The sequence below is a fragment of the Canis lupus genome, chromosome 9 (assembly GCF_048164855.1).
Source record: "Canis lupus baileyi chromosome 9, mCanLup2.hap1, whole genome shotgun sequence".
Taxonomy (NCBI): domain Eukaryota; kingdom Metazoa; phylum Chordata; class Mammalia; order Carnivora; family Canidae; genus Canis; species Canis lupus.
In genome coordinates, this window is record NC_132846.1 from 42,700,099 (window position 1) to 42,721,895 (window position 21,797).

Below are 21,797 nucleotides of genomic sequence, written 5' to 3' on the forward strand. Positions count from 1 at the left end.
TATTTACTGAGCACTAACTATGTGCTAGGCACCAGAGATGACAGCTGTTTCCCTGTACGTTATAGGGTGTTTCATTCTAGTGGAGGACATAGATAATACACAAATAAAAATACATTATGCCAGCTGGAATGTAAGAAGATAAAAGCAAAAATAGAGTAAAAGAATAGACAGTGATTTGCGGAGGAGGAAGGATATCTTATGATGGTCAGGGATTGATTCTCTGGGGAAGGGCAGATATCTAAAGGAAGGGTGGAGCTCTTGGGAAACAGTTCCAGGCCCACTGATTGCGTAACAATTATAAATATCTGTCCCCCAAATCATTTTAAGTAAATAAATACGTAACAGCACAATGGGAAAAGAGTAATAACTAGATAATCTATAGTGGTTTTACCTGCCATATATTTAGATAGCTGATGGGAATTTGTAAAGGATCCAATTAGCAAATGGTTTAAAGTTATGAATAGAAAATTTACGCCAGAAGACAAACACTTAACGAGGAATCACTCTCACTAATAATTAAAGAAATACAAGTTAAGCAATTACTAGTTGGCTTTCAATTAGATGTTAACTGTAACACTGATGAGCTCACTATAAATGGTGGGAACTTTCTACAGAGTGATTTGGCAATCCACACTACAAATGATTATACCACTTAATTTACAGAAACATGTGTCAAAGAAGTAATTCAAAAGGGGAGATAACTTAATTGAACACATGTTTTGTAGTTAAAACCTGAAAGCAATCCAAACGACCACTAGTAGAAGAATAGCTAACCAGAAAATAGTATGTTTAGTGCAACAGCAGATCCCCATTAGAAAAAAAGAATAGAGAATTTCAGTAAAAAGACCCATATGAGGGATCCCTGGGTGGCGCAGCGGTTTGGCGCCTGCCTTTGGCCCAGGGCGCGATCCTGGAGACCCGGGATCGAATCCCACATCGGGCTCCCGGTGCATGGAGCCTGCTTCTCCCTCTGCCTATGTCTCTGCCTCTCTCTCTGTGACTATCATAAATAAATAAAAATTAAAAAAAAAGACCCATATGACTAATAAGGAACTGCAAGCTAGAAAAGTAAAATTCCGAAAAATGTATATACAGTGGTATTTTATTTCTACAAAAAGATGATAAGAAACCAGTGTTTGGGCATAGCTGGTGATTAAAGGAAATAATATTTGTTGTAGCTATTGATAGATGTTTCCATTAAACTTTTATTGTTCATAATCATTATGATTACATGCATAATTTAAAATCAAAACTGATGCTAGAAGGCATCAGTTGCATGCATTAATTAGAAGATATAGCAGCTAGAGAATGAGCTTTGCAGTCTGACAACCTGGGTTCAAATCCTGCTTCCTCCATTCTTGGGCAAGTTAAATTAATTTTTTAGGCCTCGGTTTCCCCATTTGTAAAATGGAAATAACACTGACCATGTAGAGTTGTTGCAGGGATTTAATAAGCTGATATTGGAAAGCTCACAATGTCAGGCACTTGGTATTACTAAAAAAAAAAAAAAAAAGTATTAAAATAGAGAAGGAGGAGGGATGAAAGAAAAGGAGAGATTGAGGGGGGTTTAGTTTCTCAATTAGATTGAACACAAACCTAACATAGTTTTGACTTACATTGAATATTGTAGAAAGGGCAGCCCAGGTGACTCAGTGGTTTAGCGCTGCCTTCAGCCCAGGGCCTGATCCTGGAGACCCGGGATTGAGTCCCACGTCAGGCTCCCTGCATAGAGCCTGCTTCTCACTCTGCCTGTGTCTCTGCCTCTCTCTCTCTCTGTGTCTCTCATGAATAAATAAATAAAATATTTTTTTAAAATGAATACTATAGAAAAATGATTCTATACCTCTGAAGTAATCTTTCTACTATACTACCCAAAAACTGAACCCAAAGAACTCGCGGAAGAAAGCACAAAATTTATTAAATATATTTAATGCAGTAAAGAAATTGAAGTTATTCCAACTGAAGAGGAAAACTGTAATAGGTGACAATTACCATCTTCAGTGTACAAGGAAGTACAGATCTAAGGGCTAAATTTAAAAAGTGAATTTAAAGTGAAAATTATTGTAACTAAATACAAAGAAAATTTTATTATATAGTAAAACAATATAGTAGACAATCAACCAATCAATAAAAACAACTAGGGAATATCATTGATTAGATATTAATAAACAATAGAACTAATTTCTGGAGGTTGTAGAATCTTTCTTCCTGGAGACTTCTCAAAAACATTGCAGCAGGCCATTTGTCCTGGATAGACCTCAAACATTTTACTGCCGGGGGTCAAGGCCCATCTATGTTTTGTATGTAATTTTAATCTACTGCTAAAATAAATGACGGAATGCATGATGAAGTCAAATAATAACTATGTTCTGGGGATCCCTTAAAGGAGTAGAATGAAATGGAAACAGTAAACAAACTGAGTGTGTTGTAGGGTTCTGAGAAATAGACATATTAGATGGCCAGAAAATTATTATTGTTGTCACTAGTCATTCAATACCAACTGTGTAGATACAGGAAAGTTGGCTATTCTATCTCATAGAAACCCCCCCCCCCCAACCCTTACTCAAAAATATCTTAAGCAACTGAGAAATAATTACCCAAAGCTGGCTTTCTTTTTAACTTTTTTTCCTGGCTAAGGGGAGGATCAAAGAAAGCAAAGGAATATGGGTGATCGTTAGGAGAACTAGACCTTGAAATCAGAACAATGTTTGCCTTAGCTTTAGCTTCTGGACTGCCACATTTCTGGAAATTCTAGAGCCTCTAGATCCAAGTACCAACACGCTCCAGGTGTTGGTAGATCTGGATAATGATTTCACTACTTTTGGTTGTCTGCCCAAACAAAGCATTGTTTAATATGTAGGGTTTCTATGCCAGTGATTTTGCCAGTGTGTGGTTGGTTAGCAGCAACACCTGGGAACTTGTTAGAAATGTAAATTCTTGGGCCCCATCCCATCCTATGAATCCTGAACTCCAGCATTCTGCTTATAATAGACCTCCAAGTGGTTTTTTTTTTAAGATTTTATTTATTCATAAGACACACACACACACACACACACACACACACACACACACACAGAGGCAGAGGGAGAAGCAGGTTCCATGCAGGGAGCCCGAGGCAGGACTCGACCCCAGTCTCCAGGATCACACCCCTGGCTGAAGGCGGCGCTAAACCGCGGGGCCACGCAGGCTGCCCCCCTCCAAGTGGTTCTAATGTATATTCAAATCTGAGAACCAATGCCTTTTGATAAGCCAGTCCTAGACACCAAGGAGAGTTTATTAAGCATTGCTCTCTCATGAAGGCTTCTCCTGAGGTCCCAGAGCCAAAATAAGTATTCCTCTTTATAGCCGGCTCAAACTCAAGGGAGCCTCCTTCAGGAATTTTTCCTATATGACCAGGAACCCAGAAATTTGGATTCAGAAAAGAAAAAAATATTAAAAAATTGGTTCAGTGTTCAAGAAATTTTCTTGCTTCTGATAGACAGTGGAGAAGGAGCTGAAATAATTTCCCCCAGAACACTGATCTATTATTTCTTGATGGTGACAACCATTGAATTCTTTTGTGGAACTAAACAATGACCCAGAGGGTTATTAGTACGTCTGATGTGTTAGAGGAGAAAGAAGTACAAAGAAAAAAAAACAGGTGACAGAGTAAGGAAGGGAGATAGAACTATCAACCATCAGTCCAAGTAATGAGAGACCAGAGAAGGAATATAAGGAGAGGGATAGAAACAGGTGCCACTCAGTAGGAAATAAATGTATTTCACTACTACGCATGAGTTGGCTTTCACAAAAAAGCCTAAGGTTTCCTAAAAAACAAGATAAAAAAATGAATCCATTCAATTGAGCAATTTATTCTAAATAACTAATTAGATCTGATCACTCTGATGTCTTCCTTCTGTTTTGTTTCATTCATGTTTCCAATCTTATGACCTGCCCTTATCTAAGGCTTCAGAAATACCACAATTAAAAATCTCATGAAGTGAACTGTTAATGTCATTTCACCTTCTTCTTTCCTTGTCCTTTTGTATATAATAGATGTTTTGAAGCATGAGATTAGCCTTTACAGCTTTTATTTATTTTTAAGATTTCATCCATCTATTTGAGATAGAATGAGCAAGAAAGAGAGAACATGAGCGGGGAGGAGCAGCAGAGGGAGAGGGAGAAGCAGACTCTCCACCGAGCAGGGAGCCCAATGTGGGGGTGATCCCAGGACCCTGAGCCAAAGGCAGACACTTAACCGACTGAGCCACCCAGGTGCCGTCTTTTAGAAGTGCCTAAATAAATAAATAAATAAATAATAAATAAAGTAATAGACTTTACTTTTTAAAAAAGTACAATTTGTAGAAAATTGAGCAGATAATACATAGAGCTCTATATAGCCACCCCTCTGCCACCTCCTCACTCTCCCCCCACATCCAGTTTTCCCTATTATTAACACCTTGCATTATTAGTGTAGTACATTTGTTGTGATTAATAAACAAGATTGATACATTATCATTAACTTTAGTTGCTAGTTTAAGGTTCACTATGTTGCACAGTTCTTTGGGTTTTGACTTATGCATAGTAATGTGCACCCACCATTTCAGTACTCTAAATATCCTCTGAGCATTAGATTAACTTGTAATAGCTTTTCAAATATTAAAAATTGTAAGGCTAACTTATATTTTTGGGATGTAAATTGCTCTATAGGTACAAAGTTTTGTTAGTCTAACTATTATGATCATTATTAGAAACAATGAGAAAATCAATACCTATAGATGGGATATGGTAAATATCACAGAATTTTAAAGATAAAAAGGATCTTGAAGGTTAGCAAATCCCAAAACCTTCAAGGCCCTACCCTTCGGTCTGTCAGTGTCCTGTATCATTCATCCATTGGCTCTACTGGGGAGAAAGAAAAAGAAAAAAACAAATTTTGGCTCCAAGCAATCCTCTTAAACTCACCTTAATCAAGGATGGATTCTTCTTTATTGCATATTTACATTTGGAACATAATTACTAGCTAGAGCCTAATTTGAGAATGTTCATTATGAATGAAAGGTGTTAATATCTAAGAACAGAATGGAATTCAGTTTATTCCTGGGATGTTTGCTGGATTAAGTCAGTACCCTGTGAAAGTAATAAGTAAGTTCTAATTGTTTTTCTTGTCCACGACCATGGATTTCAGTGGCATTTTATAACTGTGTACTTTGGGACAATGAAAAAAATTAAAGGATGACCTTGTTGAATATTTTGCCCTCAGATTTATAAATGTAAATCGAGCAATTTCAGTCTAGATGAGTGAAAGACTATGGAGACATCAATAATGTCACTTTAGGTCCTTTAAAAGTGAAGGATTTACTTTATGAAGCATTTATATTCCTTCTCATGCCCTGACAATAGTGCTACTCCAACTCTTCCCTTTGTTTTAAAGAGAATAACATCAGGCTTCATTTTAATTTGCACCTATTTTTTTAAAGTAGATTTACTTACTATTTCTCAGTCTTTCAAAACCTTTTATCTTTAAGCTCAACTTTCATGTAAATCACCAGATCTATTTAGTGAGGGCTACATTAGCATTTATTTGCAAACGCCTTAGAAAATTGCTAATTTAAACCTCTATTGCAGAAAGATCCTGAAGTAGACATCAACCAGGATTCTTTTTGCCAGACCCCTTAAAATGAATCATAATTATGTCTTTGTACATTTATCTGGGAATTTATTGTCTGAGGGTAATTATTCTTTCCAAGTGCTTTCTTTTTCAAACTGCAATGCTTACCCCCAAAATTATGAAAATGTAGCCAAGAAACAAAAATCTGATGAAAATTAAGTGACTGAAGTTTGTTTTAGCATGCTAATGAGGTTAATAAAATAGGTGTTTTAATTATTGTTATTAATTTTAAAAATCAGTAATGCAGGAAACTTCTTTATCCAAAGGCATTTCTAAAAGTGAAATGACCTAAAAAACTGACAGTTTGTCTCCAATTTTATCCAGTAAACTATAAGAAATGTACTTAATTGGGCAAATACTTGGGCATGTTGTATGCCTGCAAGATTCCCTAGCACTCTTGCCCCCTCAGGGCCATAAAGAGTGTGATGCAGAAGCCAGCAGAGATGGGCACCTTCAAGCACCCAGAATTTCTCCCATGTCTCTATGAGAGCCTATATTTCCAACACAAGAGACTCTATTAACCCCTGAGCAACAGCAATTAGCTCAGTCTCAGCTCCAAATGAGTTTTCATACACTGGAGAGGCAGTAGGATAGCACTGCCCACAGCCTGAGTGACAGGCGATGGATAAAATAAAAATAGACTACATGTTATGATTCACTTTTATGGCTCTTACAGGTTGGATAGCTTACATGCTGACAGAAATTTAGGTAATTTTGCTCTAATATGTGTTATTATATAATACCCTAGGCTTGCTAAATATGTTTCATTATTACCTACAAAGCATTTAGAGAATGGCCAGCTATCTCATACCTGGTCATTCTTTTCGAAATATTTGTGGTTACACTGGCAAAATTTTCAACTGTGTTGTTTGTTTTTCCAGGAGCATGAGAACTGATTCAGTCACTTCAGGTATGGAATGAATCCCACTACATTTCTTTGTGATCTCTGGTATCCAGTAGTCACATCTGGGGCCTGGAACAGAGTAGTTAAGAGCAAAGGAATCCTTTGCTAGGTGTTTTGATGCATTCCCTTTGCTCCGTTCTGAGAGTCCCCACAGTGCAGGAACTCTTGTTCAAAGCCTATCCTCATATTATCTTTCAAGTAGTAGGCATCACTGCACTTTTCTCTGTGCTGGTAGAGTACTGAATCCAACTCTCTGGATTTGAACCACTCCAAGGCCAGCTCTGCAAGCAGAACCCAAACAATAGGACCTTTTCTCCTTGCTGATTTGGAAGGGCAGTGATCTACAACTAAATTTCCTGGCAACTCTAAAATCATGTAGCCCCTCCTTTCCTCTTATTTGCATCTTCAGCCTTTGCTTCTTTACATATTCCCATGACTCAGGATCTTATAATTTCTTTTTCTTTTTTTAATATTTTATTTATTTACGAGAGAGATAGAGGGAGGGGGGAGGGGCAGAGGAAGAAGCAGGCTCCCCGCTCAGGACCCTGAGATCAAGACCTGAGTAGAAGACAGATGCTTAACCAACTGAGCCCCCCCCCCCCCAGGAAACCCCAGGATCTTTTAACTTTTTAACAAGTTTTTGACACAGAAGTTGTCATATAGACACCAGTGGATATGTATCACCTTGCTTGCTAGTGAACCACCTCTAGCTACTGTCTAAGTTGGGGTGTGAATGGCTCTCAGCTCCAGTCATGCATATAAAAGAACATCATGGAAAGAACAGAGAGAGAAGTACATTGCAATTGACTTAAATGGAAAGAAAAAAAAATACTTCTACTTTAAAACCCAAGACCAAGGCATTCTTAGTTACATTTGCAAGAGTCCTACCAAAAAAAGCAAACAATTAGAGGATAGCTGTATATAAATAGGGCTTTTGTCTGTAGGCCTTCCCACCAGGCTTTAGTGTCTAAAAGTACCAGATGCACTTCACTGAGAGGTGGTTTTACCTATATTCCAGTCTTCAGTACTAAACCAGAGAATGCTGAAGGGAAATGCCATTGTAGTTTACAAGAAAAATGCAAAATCTTCTTTGCAGTATATAGAATTTTCACCTATCAATTTCTACTCCAAATTCGATTTCAAAAAGAAATCACAGTAGATTGATAGAAATTCAGGAGATGTCCAACAGGCAAATATTTTCCTCTTACTTTCTAAAAGAAAGCATAAATCGTGCAGCAGCCTTAACATTAATAGATAATTAGTACATCAACATATAAGTAGTACAATAGCATATAATATACATTCGGAAGCACTAGTTATTTAATCCTTGGGAATTTAAAATTAATGTAGGACGTTGATATATTTTTCATTCTATATGTGACTGATTCTTTCACCCGCCTTCTGGCACAGACTCAGTTTTGTTCAAATGAACAAATATTTGATGCCTATCTATTCTATTTGAAGCACTGCAGAGAGATAAAAAATAGATAACAGGACACTGCCTGGCCTCAAGACATGGGCACAAATAACATATATGGAATATTATAGGTGCCCTAAGAGAAAAGTGGTGAACGTAGTTTTAGTTCAAGAGAGAAAAATCATAAAAGATTTATGAAGGAAGGAGGCAGTCTTTGAGTCAGGAAAGGGGAAATAAGAATATCATGGAGATAGGGTATAATGTGTGCAAAGTCGAAGAATGGGACAGTACTGGGCATATTCCATTTAGGAACAGTGAGAGATAGAGCTGGACAGCAAAGCAGGAGCCAGGTTATGGAAGTCTTGGACCATGCTAGGGAGTTAAGATAGTATGGTCTGGTAGGTAAGGAGAAGCCACCAAAAAATAGACCTAGTAAAATTTGTATTATGTTTTTTTTTTTTTTTTTTTTTTTTTTTATGATAGTCACAGAGAGAGAGAGAGGCAGAGACATAGGCAGAAGGAGAAGCAGGCTCCACGCACCGGGAGCCCGACGTGGGATTCAATCCTGGGTCTCCAGGATCGCGCCCTGGGCCAAAGGCAGGCGCCAAACCGCTGCGCCACCCAGGGATCCCTTGTATTATGTTTTAGAATGATTACTCTGACTGCAATCTCTAAGAGAGCTGGAGGAGGCCAGAGGTAGGAAGTCATTAGAATAGTCCAGGGTGAAAGGTGCTAGCTAAAGTCTTGAACTGTGTAAAACAGATGGCAACAAGAATGTGAATATGTTGACTGACTACCTTGGGGACAAGAGATAAAATGCTCCAAAAAACAAAAAACGAAAACTGAGGATGACAAAGGAGACAACATAACTAGGAGGTAATGAGTCCATGAAAGAAGCTGGGAAAATGAATTCGAGGAAATCTGGAAGGAAACAATGATGAGACCAGCTATGAAATACTGCCTAGAATGAGAAGTCCTACGTTTGAGTTCTGAATGCACTTCCTCTGTTCCACGGGTGTGTCACTTAAAGTTTCTGGACTTCAAGCTTCTTCAACTATCAAGCACGTGCATATGGGTCAAGGATTGAAGCAGGCATGTTTAGTTGTCTCCAGGCTCCTTCAGCTGCTACGATGTTATAAGCTCATACGTGTGTGGTCTTGGTCGTCTGTCTTTGTAAATTCAGCAGGCAGCATGAAATGGGGCTCTGGAAATCAGGAACTAAGCAAAGATATAGCGAACATGCAGCAAAGTTCCACAGCTTGTTAAATCACAAGGGTGGTACAATATACACATCTGGCTTGCAGTTTTCACAAAGTATTAATTATTTTCCCCGTTTGTTTTCTTTCACATACTTTCTCATTCTTCTCACTTCTCTATCTCCCATGTTTCCTGATTTAGGCTTACATCCTTTTTTCATTTTCCCTCTGATTAGCATTTCTGTCCCCCTTACCACATTCCTATGAATCACTTTCTTTTCCCCTTTCATACTTTCTAATTCACACTTCACACTTCTTACCCCAAGAAGAGCAACGGTTACTTGCTCTTCTTACTCCCTTGTCCCAGTAAATTTAGACTGAATATAGACGAAAAATGAGTCTGTGAATCTGATTTCTATTCTAGGCAGCAACCAGAATAGTAACCGTTCCCCACTGCAATTAAATGAAATTCTGGTACTATTAACCCGGTCAGGTTCATGTTCACCCAGCTGCGGGGCAATGTTGGCTGGGGACCATGGTCTCTTATTTATGTCTCAAACGTCTCAGCAGTTTGGCAGAAGGACACTCTTCTCCTTTCTGAATAAGGTTGTGGGTAAAGTGGCACTTCACATGTACTGTTTTTATGACAAGGCAGAGCCCAGGCTGACACTGTCTCTCTCGATCTGGGTCCATCTCTCCCTTTTCTTAACTTGTAATTTCTTACCTATTTAGGTTTTACTCTCCTTAGCTTTGCTGATCTCTTTACAGTGAACCCAAACTTAGGCTTACCTATGGTTCTATGGTATTTTCCCAAGATGGTAGACAATTAGACAAAGGATAGAGAACCAAGAAAGAAGAGAGGGAAAATTGCTTATGAAATGCTGGGAGTGTCCTCTCCATCTAAACCCATCTTTCCTTTCCTCTTTCCTCTTAACTATTGCAAATTAAATTCCTTGCAATCCTAAGCAGCCAGGTTCAGTCTCTGTTTATGGAACCCGGACTAAAAAGAGAAAGGGTGGGGGGACCCCAAAAGGGAACCTGTTCGTGAAATTTAACAATGGGCTCCATTGGAAAGAATAAAGACATTTTAAAAAACTTTAGACCAAATTAAGTTCTCTCTCCTTCTGTGCCTTTTTTCTCTCCTGCTTCTGGCTTTTTTCTTTCTTCCTCACCTCCCCCCCCTGCCCATGATCTCTTCCACTTTCCCTACTATTTTTCTTTTGCCCTCTGGCTCCCTCCCCTCTTGTCAAATCTACTTCCCTCAATCTCCTGCCTCATCTGTTCTCCCCTTTTCTCAGGGGAATGGCTGTGAGGAAAGCAAAGTAAACAGAAAAAGAAGAGGCCAATGGAAAAAACATATAAGACAACCTAAAGGTAATTTTTTTATGATTATAAGTAGCTATAAAGGACAGATGTGACACTTTCACAAAAAGTTGTCAATAAATTGAATCTTTTGATATTGAATCTTATTACTTCTATTGTAGTAACAATAAAGGTGGAATGGGATATTGAGGGTTTGTTGTGGTTTCTGCCCTAGAATCCTTCAAAGGTCAAAATATAATGTTAGCACAGGGATTAGAGGGAGCCTCAGGTGAAGCACTGGAAGTGAATTACTTGCTGCTGCTTTTACAAGTGATTCCATCATTCTCATTCCTACTCTCCCTCTTTGCTCCCTCCTCATACTCTTTTCCAACCTTGGCAGGAACCACATAGCATATCTCAGCAGGGCTCTCCTTGTTGGAATTGAGGTGCCCACCCTTCTGTGCTACTCTGCCAACAAAGTCAGCTTAGCACTTGGGCACTAATTTTATTAACAGAACTCACCCAGATGCACAACATGGGCCAGACATAATGCACTAGAGGAAAACAGTGAGGCCAAAATATAACAAAAGTCCATGCACAATAATCCCCTGGTCTCTCCACACACTCCTTAGTCTGTGCCTGCCCTTTTGTCATTTCTTTTCCCCCCATAAGTATGTTCTTAATATTGTCCTATGGTGGCGATAGACTGTGAAGGTGTTGCACTCAGAGTAATGCATGCTGGCACCTCCATCCACTTAGGGAGAGTCCCAAGCCCTGTCATTTCTCTCCAGAATTTAGAAAGAGAAATTCATTGAAAGTTGACTCAGAATTCTACAATGATTTCATCCTTTGATGGATATATCCTATAACAATGAAATTTCAAATATCAGGGTCTTATTAAGAGAGATCTGCAAATGCAAAGAAGAGCAGAAATAACAATATACACACCATATTTAAATCTTGGCTTCTAAAGTTTAAAAAGTGGCTCCTAGGGCTGCCCTGGTGGTTCAGTGCCTTAGCGCCACCTTCAGCCCAGGCTACAATCCTGGAGACCCGGGATCAAGTCCCACATCAGGCTCCCTGCATGGAGCCTGCTTCTCCCTCTGCCTATGTCTCTGCCTCTCTCTCTCTGTGTCTCTCATGAATTCATGAATAAATAAGTAAAATCTTTAAAAATTAAAAAGTGGCTCCTAAATATTTAAACTGTGAATTGCCAATATATAAGAAAAAGTAGGTGATTTTTTTTTTAATGGTGAAAAAGTTTTGTTACTAATAAAGACTTCATATTATCAGGACTGAAATGTGAAAATCACTTGGCCCTTTATTTACAATGAGCATATATTATGTGTATGTAAATATATACATATGGATTATTTTAGGACACAGTTTAGGAGAGATCAAAGACTTGAAAATAATTGAGTGACACATCTATAAGTTTAAAGACAAAAAAGCCCATAATTTTAATCTTGGCATCTTGATTTATTAGATTCTTATATGGGTAGAATTATTTTTATTTATTTATTTATTTATTTATTTATTTATTTATTTAAATTTATTATTTTTTAAGATTTTATTTATTAATTTGAGAGAGAGAGAGAGAGAGAGAGCATGAGCAGGGGGAGGAGCAGAGGGAGAGGGAAAATCAGGCTCCCTGCTGAGTGCAGAGCCTGATGCAGGGCCAGATCCCAGAACCCATAGACTACAGGACTATGACCAGAACCCGGCAGATGCCCAACTGACTGAGCCACCCAGGAACCCCAGAAATAGCTTTTAAAAACAAAAATTTTTTTAAATTAAAGAGGTCCCTTTAATATCACTTCAACCTCTAGATTTAAAAAAAAATGAGACCATATCTGTCCAGAGGATCTTTATTGTTAGATTAAGAAGAGAAGCTATATTAAAATTCAATTTTACTTACTTTGCTCACTTATTTTACTCATATTTAGTTTTTTTTAATGTTTTCTACTTGACAGTAATAACTTTTAAAATATTCTGTATTTTAGATCTTTGAATTGAACTGACTTTTCCATCTTTTTTTTTTTTTTTTGTCAGATAAATACAAACTACTAAACTAAAACACAAGCATGGCTCAAGAAATAACAACCAACACAAGGGAAAAACAAAGCAGCGTCTTCCATGTGGCAGTAATAAAGGTTACTACTAATCAATATCTGAGCATTTAAATTCATGCCAATTTAACTTCTTAAACTTTGATTATTATAATTGTGGGTATCAGTTTTAAAGGAAGGTAGCAAAATAGAGCTATTAAGGTTCACAATTCATACATTCAATTTTTATCTGTAGAGCTTCTTTTCTTTGGGGTTGTTGTATAAATTTGTTATTCTCTTTGGTTTCACTTTTCACTTGGACATTAGCCCAATACTGTGTTTTTTCTAACATTAAGCACTGTGAGGTCCTTGAAAGCAGGGACCATGTTCTTTCTGTCTTTGTGTTTTAAATGTTGAGCACCTGGCCAGAGAATAGTATTTGCTGAATCAATGAATGCTGTTTCCAAACGAGTTTTTAAAAACTTCTATACTTTTAAATATAGAAAAAGAACTATAGCCGGTCCCCATTCAAAGAATAATTTGTATTTTTAAAAGTCACCACTTACTCCGTTTCAAAAAGCTGCCAGTCATTCTACAGTGTGCTTTGCATGCTTTCTCAATCTTCACAACAATCTGAGGGGTATTATTACTTTCCTGTTTGACAGACAGATGGTGAAAGTGGAGCTTACAGAGGTTAAATTACTTGTCAAAATCATGCAGCTTGGAAATAAGATATATATATATCTTAAATTTCACAAAAATAGCAAATGGTACTAGTATTTCTGCTGTGACCTTAGTTGCAACAAGGAATGCGTCTCATCTCCATCTTCTCCTTCCTGTCCCACAAAGCTCTAGAACTATATAGTCCAATACAGTAGCAACTGGGTACATGTAGCCACTGAGCACGTGAAATGTGGCTAGTGCAACTGAGAAACTGAATTTTAAATTTATTTTAATCTTAATTACTTTAAATATTTAAATGTAAAAAAAAATAAATAAATAAATATTTAAATGTAAAAACTGTAGGCTTTTTTTTGCATTAAACATAAATGTATTGTTTTGGTAAGGCTATATTTTTTCACTTCAATGTTGAAAATTTAGCATCTAATTGAGATATACTTTCAGCATAAAATACCAGATTTTGAAAAGTTGGTATGAAAAAAATAACAAAATATCTCAATAATTATATGAATTCCATGTCTAAATTACAATATTTGGGATGTATCAGGTTAAAATGTACAGATTAATTTCATCTGTTTCCTTTTACTTTCTTAATTAGCACAAAATAATATCTCACAAAATTACATATGTAACTCACATTATATTTCTATTAGACAGGAAAATCGTCTACCCATTCTCATTGGCCCACAGTCCCAGGGAATTCCTCCTCCTCCTTTCTTTGCTCCAAAGATGAAAAGGATTTATTTCTTTCTCATTTCCACAGTCAAGAGGGAAATAGAAATTTTCCGTGCAACCACGATGGGATCACCATTAGGGCCATTTTCAAGTTATGATTATATTAGATTGTATTAGAAACCAACAGTTTCTAATTTGGAGATGGCTGTCCCAGAACGGAAAATATTTCCTTGAGAGAGATTATCTGGAACTAATAGATTCTGTAATGAAGAAAGTCACAACTAAGACTATTATTACCTCGTAATAGAGTCTTTTGAAAGGCAGTACCAGACCACAGCAACTGTAGGTAATTATGTGGAACAACTAGATTTTTTATACATCATGGTCCCTGTACAACTATTTTGGCAAACAGGAAGTTTCTATAAAGTTAAGACATCGTATCATTTGACCAAACAATTCTACTCTAGGTATTTACTCAAGAAAAATTAAAACATGTTCATAAGACATATGTTCAAAACAAGACTTGTACACAAATGGTCATAGGAGTTTTGTTCATAATAGCCAAAATCTGGAAACGTCCTCAATGCCCACCAACAGGTGAATATTTCAACAAAATGTGGTATATTCGTATATATACAGTATATTCATACTACTTAACAACAAAAAACAAATAGTGCAGCAACATGAGTGAATCTTAGAAAATAATGTTGAAAAAAAAAAAAAAGAAAATAATGTTGAATGAAAGAAGTCTGATATAAAAAGAAACCATACAGGGTTGCCTGGGTGGCTCAGTCAGTAGAGCATGTGACTCTTGATCTCTGGGTCATGAGTTCAAGCCCTACACAGGATGTAAATACATCCTACATGATTTCATTTACACAACTCACTTTCCTTGTACTACTTTGCAATTAATTCCCTCCAGCCCACCCTCACCCCCATACAACCATTGATCTGTCTTTATAAATTGATTTTACTATTTATTTATTTATTTATTTATTGTTTAAAAAGATTTTATTTATTTATTCATGAGAGACACACTGAGAGAGGCAGAGACACAGGAAGGGGAGGGAAAGCAGGCTCCATGCAGAGAGCCCAGTATGGGACTTGATCCGGCAGGATCATACCCTGAGTCGAAGGTAGATGCTCAACTGCTGAGCCACCCAGGGATCCCTGATTTTACCTTTTAAAGATTAGGACTTTTCCACAAGAAAAAAGTGTGTAAGTCCCAGATATCTGTTTCTACTGAGCTTTTTGCAAATTCCTCATTAGAATTGCCTCCTTTATCTGATCTGTAATTTCCATCGGAAACTCTGTTCCTGATTGACTTCCCTGACCCTGTCTCATGGCAGGAATATATATGCTTTGAATTGACACATCCATTAAAGGGTCACACATATAATAGGCCCTTGTAATCTGTTAGATGTTAGAAACAAAATATCTAAGCTTGTCAGAGATTCATGGAAGTTCAGAAATAAAATTTAAGTGCAACTGATTTTGATTTTTTTTTAAGATTTTATTTATTTATGAGAGACACAAAGAGAGAGAGAGAGAGGCAAAGACACAGGCAGAGGGAGAAGCAGGCTCCAAGCAGGGAGCCTGACGTGGGACTTGATCCCAGGTCTCCAGGATCACACCCTGGGCTGCAGGCAGAGCTAAACCGCTGTGCCACTGGGGCTTCCCTGATTTTGACTTTTGAAGAAGCTTTCTGTTTTCTAATTCTCAGCTGTATTAATTAAATGAGGGATTATTATAGTAGCTGCAATGAACCATGAAGCATAGGAAGAAGGTGGTAAAAAGCAAATAGTTTTCTTTTCCTTTTTCTCTTTGCATTTGCTATGCTTTCTTCCTCCTTCACCATACAGATCACCATTTAAGAACAAAAACAATCAATTTTTGGCAGAAGTTATTCCTTTTTTTCTTTATATATATATTTTTAATTTTACTTATTTATTCATGAGAGACAGGGAGAGAGAGAGAGAGAAGCAGAGGGAGAAGCAGGCTCCACGCACGGAGCCCGACACGGGACTTGATCCCAGGTCTCCAGGATCACACCCTGGGCCAAAGGTGGCACTAAACCACTGAACCACCCGGCAGAAGTTATTCCTAAGATAGGCTAGTCATAGGCCAAACATTTGACAAAGCTGAAGTTTTTCTGTGACTTTTTCATCATCCCTATTCCACTTAGTCATGTCTATTTCTTTCATTAAGTCATTCATTCAACAAATATTTATTGAGTACCATCTGTATGTCAGGTACTGTTACAGATGCTGGGAAATCATAAAAATAAGTAGTGATGAGTAAAATAGACAAAGTCCTTGCCTCATGGAGCTTACATTCTACTTTGGGGAGATAGATAATAAATATACAATATGTCAGATGGTGAATAAAAACAATGAAAAATAAAGTTGGGGAAAGGGAATACGGAGTGCTGGGAAGTAGGGCATGAAGATGTTACTCTTTTATCTAAAATGGGGCTCACTGATAAGGTAACATTTGAAATTAGACCCAAAGGAAGTGAGGGAGAGTAGGCATGTGGATATTGGATATTTCAGGTATAAGAAATAGTGAATGCAGAGGCTTCGAGGCAGAAGCTGCAGAACATGTAAAGAGCAGCAAAAGTGCCAGTATAGCTGGTATGAAATGAGAAAGGGAAAGGGTAGTAAGAGTAGAGATGAGGGAGATCACATTGGACTATACGCTATTAAGCAGAACAGTGATTTGATTTCACTTTTATTTTAATAGGATCACTAGGCTCCAGTATTAAAAGAAAATATGGGTGGGAAGAGTCTATTGCAGTAATCAAGGCAAAAGATGATAATGTCTTTGAGGAAGATGATAGCAGTGGAGGTGGTGAGAAATGGTTAGATTCTAGATATGTTTAAAAGGTAGGAAATAAAAGGATTTCCTGATGGATTGGATGTGTTGTGTGTGAAAGAAAGCCTGAACAACTGAAATAGGTAGCATTACCATATACTGAAATGAAGAAAACTGGACACAAATACAAAGTTCTGACATGTTAAATTTGTAATGCTCATTAGAAATCCTAATGGAGATGTTGGGTCAGCAGTTAAATATACGATTCTGGAGTTTGAGGCAGAAGTTCAGGCTAGAGATCAGTTTAAAGTTGACGTGTATAGATGGAATTTAAAGCCATGAGATCAGATGAAGTCATGTAGGGAGCGAATGATAAAGAACATGATAAGTATAAGGACATGATAAGAATATGCAATAAGTTGTTAATACATACAGTTCAGTGCACTGTTTTAAACACTTTATACATATAATTCATTTAGTCTTCACAACCACCATGGGATGTAGCAACTTTTATTATCCTCAATTTATAAACGAGGAAACTGAATCTCAGAGAAATTAAGTGATTTCCTTCTGATAAATGGCCAGCAAATGGTAGAGCTGGGATTCAAAGCCAGGTGGAGTAAAATATTGACTGTTAGAATCCTGGGACACTCCAACTTTTAGCATTCAGGGAGATAAAGAATCAGCAAGGAGATGAGAAGGAGGTTCTAATGGGTAGGAAGAGAAGCTAGAGTAATGTTTCCAGAGCCTAGAGGACAAAATGGAGAAAATGCACAATGCCATCAAATGCTGCCAGAGATAAGGAAGATGAGAACTCTATTAAATGACCTTTGCATTTAATAAAGTGGCTCTAATCAGTGACCTTGACAAAGGCTGTTCTGAAGCAGTAGTGGAGTTAAAACTCAGAATCAGTCCAAGAGAGGATAAAAGAGGCATTTAAGTTTCAGCTCTGGAGTTCATCAGAGATACCACCCTACACCCAGTCACAGGTATTCACATATTGGTGTGAATTAAAGCAGCAGCTGAGATTTGCTGTACAAACAAAACATTTGATTGGGAGCTTGGTGAGGAAAAGCTACGGGTAATTTTATAGCCATTTTCAAGGAGAACAAACTTGATATCCTTTCTGTTGGCATCTAGTCTTGGTCTTTCCTTCATTAAAAATTTCTAATCTCCAAATTTTCCTATCTCCTCTCTTTAAAATAAAATTTCTCCAGGACCATGTTTTATTTGTCTACTCACCCCCAGCCTAGCACAGGACTGACCAGAAAATGTACCAAAGAAAGTGTGATAAATGCTTAACATCCTAAATGTTGACTATCCTACCCTGAAGTTATTGTTGACTACTTGTTGTTCCCATAATAAACCCATGCTTTTCCTTGCGTACTTCACTCAGTTATTCAAATTGAGGAAAAGTTTTATGCCCATCTTTTTAAAGCCATGTACAAGATCTTGGTTTTCCTATTATTGTGGGTATTTTCATAATAATTTATTCTGTCCCTTTCTCTGTCCCCCATCATTAAAGGGAAAAGCTTCTTCTAGTATAAGACTTTGCCTTTGAGCCCACCAGTCACCTTATTTTCATTTACCATACTTTTCCTGGTATTTTACCTACATGGACTTGTCCCTTTCTCCGGCTTACTCTAAATTCCTCCAAGATGGGAACTGTCACATGTTTTAATTCCTTACAACACAGTGCTTAGCACATAAGAAGTACTCAATATATATTTTTTAATTAATGGGTGAATATTAAAGTTATTTGAGTTGAATGATACTGACCTGTACTAAATGATACTGCTGCTAACCTTAGACAGTGGGACCTTCCATTCTACACAGTAACAGCTGCATAACGTCCTTAATCTAAAGACATAATTTTTAAAGCTAGATTTAGGAAAGGCTAAGAAATACTATAACATATCAAAATAATAACTAAACCAAACGAAATTCAAAAAGGTCATGGTTTGTTTGCTTTTTAAAAATATATTTAACACTTTTTTAGATATGTAGTTAATAATGTACCTAATGGCGTATTTCATAATTTCTCTTATATATGAATCAGTGAGTATTCTTTTAATTTACGTTCTTTCTTTTCTTTTTTTAGATTTTTTAATTTTATTTTTAAGTAATCTCTATACTCCATTTGGGGCTCAGAATCCTGAGATCAAGAGTCACATGGTCTTCTGACTGAGCCAGCCAGGCTTTTCTAATTTACATTATTTCTGATCATCTGGTTCACACAATTGTAGGAGATTAGGCTGCTTATTCAGTTATGGAAACTCGGCCTTCACTAGTATATAGAAGTGATAAAACCAAAGGGATATAATCAATGGCTTCCGTTAAGGATTTCACATATAATAGTGAGTGGTAGAATCTTGAAAACTGAGATTTCAGTCAGACCTGTTGCAAACGGCTGAAATGAAATGTTAATCTATTTCCCCAAGCCTTGAATGAGATAAAATAGTATAACATTATATAAACATATAATAGAGGCCGTTGGCAGATGATGGGTTAAGCAGAAGGGTGTTTACTATGGTTACTCTCCACTGTACACTTGACTTACAGTTTGGCTTTTACTACTCACCCAAAATACTGTTACAAATTTGCCAAAGTGACTCAGTGGTGAACTGCCTTGTGCCAAGATTGAATAATTCTTCAGAGGTTTTATTTCTGATTTTAAAAAAATACTTATTTATTTATTCACAAGAGACACACAGAGAGAAATAGAGGAAGAGACACAGGCAGAGGGAGAAGCAGGCTCCATGCAGGGAGCCCAACATGGGACTCGATCCTGGGTCTCCAGGATCATGCCCTGGGCTGAAGGCAGTGCTAAACCACTGAGCCACCCGGGCTGCCCACTTCAGAAGTTTTAAACCACAGATTACCATTTCATTCTACTTGAGGATGAATATTACATTTTCTTAGCCCTCTAAGCTACTCATGTTAGATTCCATATGCAGAGGCTACCAGAGTCTTAAAATTAGAAAATAAACAAGAAAAACAAAACAAAACAGTAGTTAACTCATTATATTGCAGATGAGAAAATTTAGGCCCAGGAAACCTGTCACGCATCCAAGTAGTTGTCATCAATCACAGAACTAGTAATCATCAAAACTATAACTCTTATCACCTTGCCTCCAGTTTCCATACCTTCCACTCTTCCAGCTATCCTTTTTTTTTTTTTTTTTTTTCACACAAGGCCAATAATTTGAATGATTTGGGGATTCTGGGAATGTCTCTATTTAGCAGAGAGTAAAATTTTAATCTGTCATTGGGTCTAACCTCTTTTAAAATGAAAATACCTTTAGGAATTAAAAATGATATTTTATAGCACTTTACAAAGGCATTTCCACATATTTTGAGATCAGCAGCTGGTATCTCATATAAATAGTTATCATCATTTTATTAGGGTGGAGTCCTGTGACAAGAGTCCAAGTAGCTGGAGAAGCAAGTCTAGGTAGCTAGAGGGTTCATTTGGGTGAAGGTGTTTTTGCAAAACTGCTTGGGGCCAGGCCAGGCAGTTGGGAGATATGGGTAAAGAGTGACTGTCTCTCTATAGAGGCTGTTTCTTTGAACAGGTAGGCTAGTAGTTCTTAACTGGAGGTGATTTTGCCACCCGGGGAACCTTTGCCATCATCTAGAGACATATTGATGGTCACCAATGAAAGTAGTGGTGCCACTGGCACTCGGCAAGCAGAGACCAGGGATGCTGCTAAAAGTCCTACAAGGCAGAGAACAGTCGCCACAACTTATTAACCGGCCCAGATGTCAACAGCCCTGACTTGAGAAACTGTGCTGAAGGAAGAAAACCTCTGTGGTGGAACTAGAGGAAGCTTCTGGAATTGTTACTTATTTTACACATTTACGAGAAAATGTCACATACACACATTTTTTTTTTTTCTTTTTGGATGTGGATAACAGTGTCTAGGATTATCTGGATTTCCTTGCACTGCATATGGGTTGGCCCAGCTAACTAAGTGCATTCACTGGAGTTTTGTGCCAACAGCTGTGGCCCTCGGCATCCTTCCTTTCTGGTTTTCAGAACTCGGTCCTAACTGCTAGCTTTCGGGTCTTTTGCGGTAGCGGAGAATTCTGTGGAGACGTCACACATCCAGGTGTTTACGTCGTGGTTCTTTCTTTAAACAAATGTTAAATTGCAAAAAAAAAAAAAAAAAAAAAGTTAGATTGCGTGACGTGCCTCACAGGACACAGGGGTCGCCTCAAGGGAATCAGATTTTCTTCAGGAACTGACGGACCTCCGCGGAGAGGAAGGTCAGGGGCTGTCCGGACAACAGCCCGCGGCCGACCACGGCTGAAGGAAAACCTCCCGTCCCCGCAACAGCCCTCCCGCGGGCGAGCACGAAGCCCTCGGTACCTTAGAGGCGCGCGAGGGCGCGCGCCCCGCCGCTCGGGACTGCGGAGGGCCAATGAGCGGGCCCGCTCTCCACGCCGGCGCGGGGTTGGGCGAACCGCGCCAGCCTCCCGGCCCAGCGGCGGGCGGGGCGGGGCGCGCCGAGGAGGAACTGGGATAGGCGCGCCCGCTGCGCCAGCGTCCCGGGGGCGCGTGCGCGGTCCCGCGGCGGCCGCGGGGGCTGGTCTCGCGCGGTCTCGACGCGGAGTCGCTGGCGGCGGCGGCGGGGACGGCGGCGACTGGCGGCGGGGCGGAGGCGGGGTCTAAGGCTTGTGAGGTGGAGAACCGGGAGTTTCTGGATTCTTTATCCGGTGTTTTAAGTGCCGCCGGGGAGCTGTCGTTTGTGCAGTGTGTGGGAGCGGCCGGGGCGGGAGGATCGGCGGCCGCGGTGGCGCAGAGGTAAGAGGCGGAGCAGCCGCGGCACTCTGTGGAGATCTTAATCAACAGGTCCCGGGGAGCGCGGCGGGGGAGGGGCGGCGGGGCTCGTCCCCTCCCCCACACGCCGCTCCCCCGGGCCCGGGCGGCACCCGGGGCTGCAGGGCTGGCTGCCCCAGGCGGCGGGAGCCGCGGCCGGCCGCGGAGGGCGTGAGCCCAACCTTTGTCCCTCAGGAGGACGCCGCCGGCCCTGCCCGCTCGCTCTGCCTCGGCGTGGGACCACCTTGCCGGGGGCCGCGGCCCTCCCCGCCCGCGCTGCAGGGGGCC

The 21,797-nt window shown here is 39.1% G+C and overlaps 2 protein-coding genes across 19 annotated transcripts in view; both read left to right on the forward strand.

Annotated features, from left to right (window-relative positions):
- Positions 1-10,541, forward strand: part of GARIN2 (golgi associated RAB2 interactor family member 2) — a 32,118-nt gene extending 21,577 nt beyond the window's left edge. For 10 of the 15 annotated variants that reach the window (XM_072838991.1, XM_072838999.1, XM_072838996.1 and 7 more), the window contains 2 exons: positions 6,532-6,560; positions 9,370-10,541. In XM_072838991.1, the coding sequence (XP_072695092.1) occupies positions 6,532-6,560; positions 9,370-9,434 (94 nt within the window). In that variant the 3' untranslated portion in view covers positions 9,435-10,541. Of the gene's footprint in view, positions 1-4,084; positions 4,255-6,531; positions 6,561-9,369 lie in introns of all 15 variants that reach the window. The other 5 variants (XR_012036781.1, XR_012036780.1, XR_012036779.1 and 2 more) reach the window with 5 other exon arrangements.
- Positions 10,542-21,294: 10,753 nt separating this feature from the next.
- Positions 21,295-21,797, forward strand: part of PALS1 (protein associated with LIN7 1, MAGUK p55 family member) — a 75,255-nt gene continuing 74,752 nt past the window's right edge. For 2 of the 4 annotated variants that reach the window (XM_072838988.1, XM_072838990.1), the window contains exon 1: positions 21,312-21,494. The gene's annotated coding sequence lies outside the window, so the exon portion shown is untranslated. Of the gene's footprint in view, positions 21,495-21,797 lie in introns of all 4 variants that reach the window. The other 2 variants (XM_072838982.1, XM_072838986.1) reach the window with 2 other exon arrangements.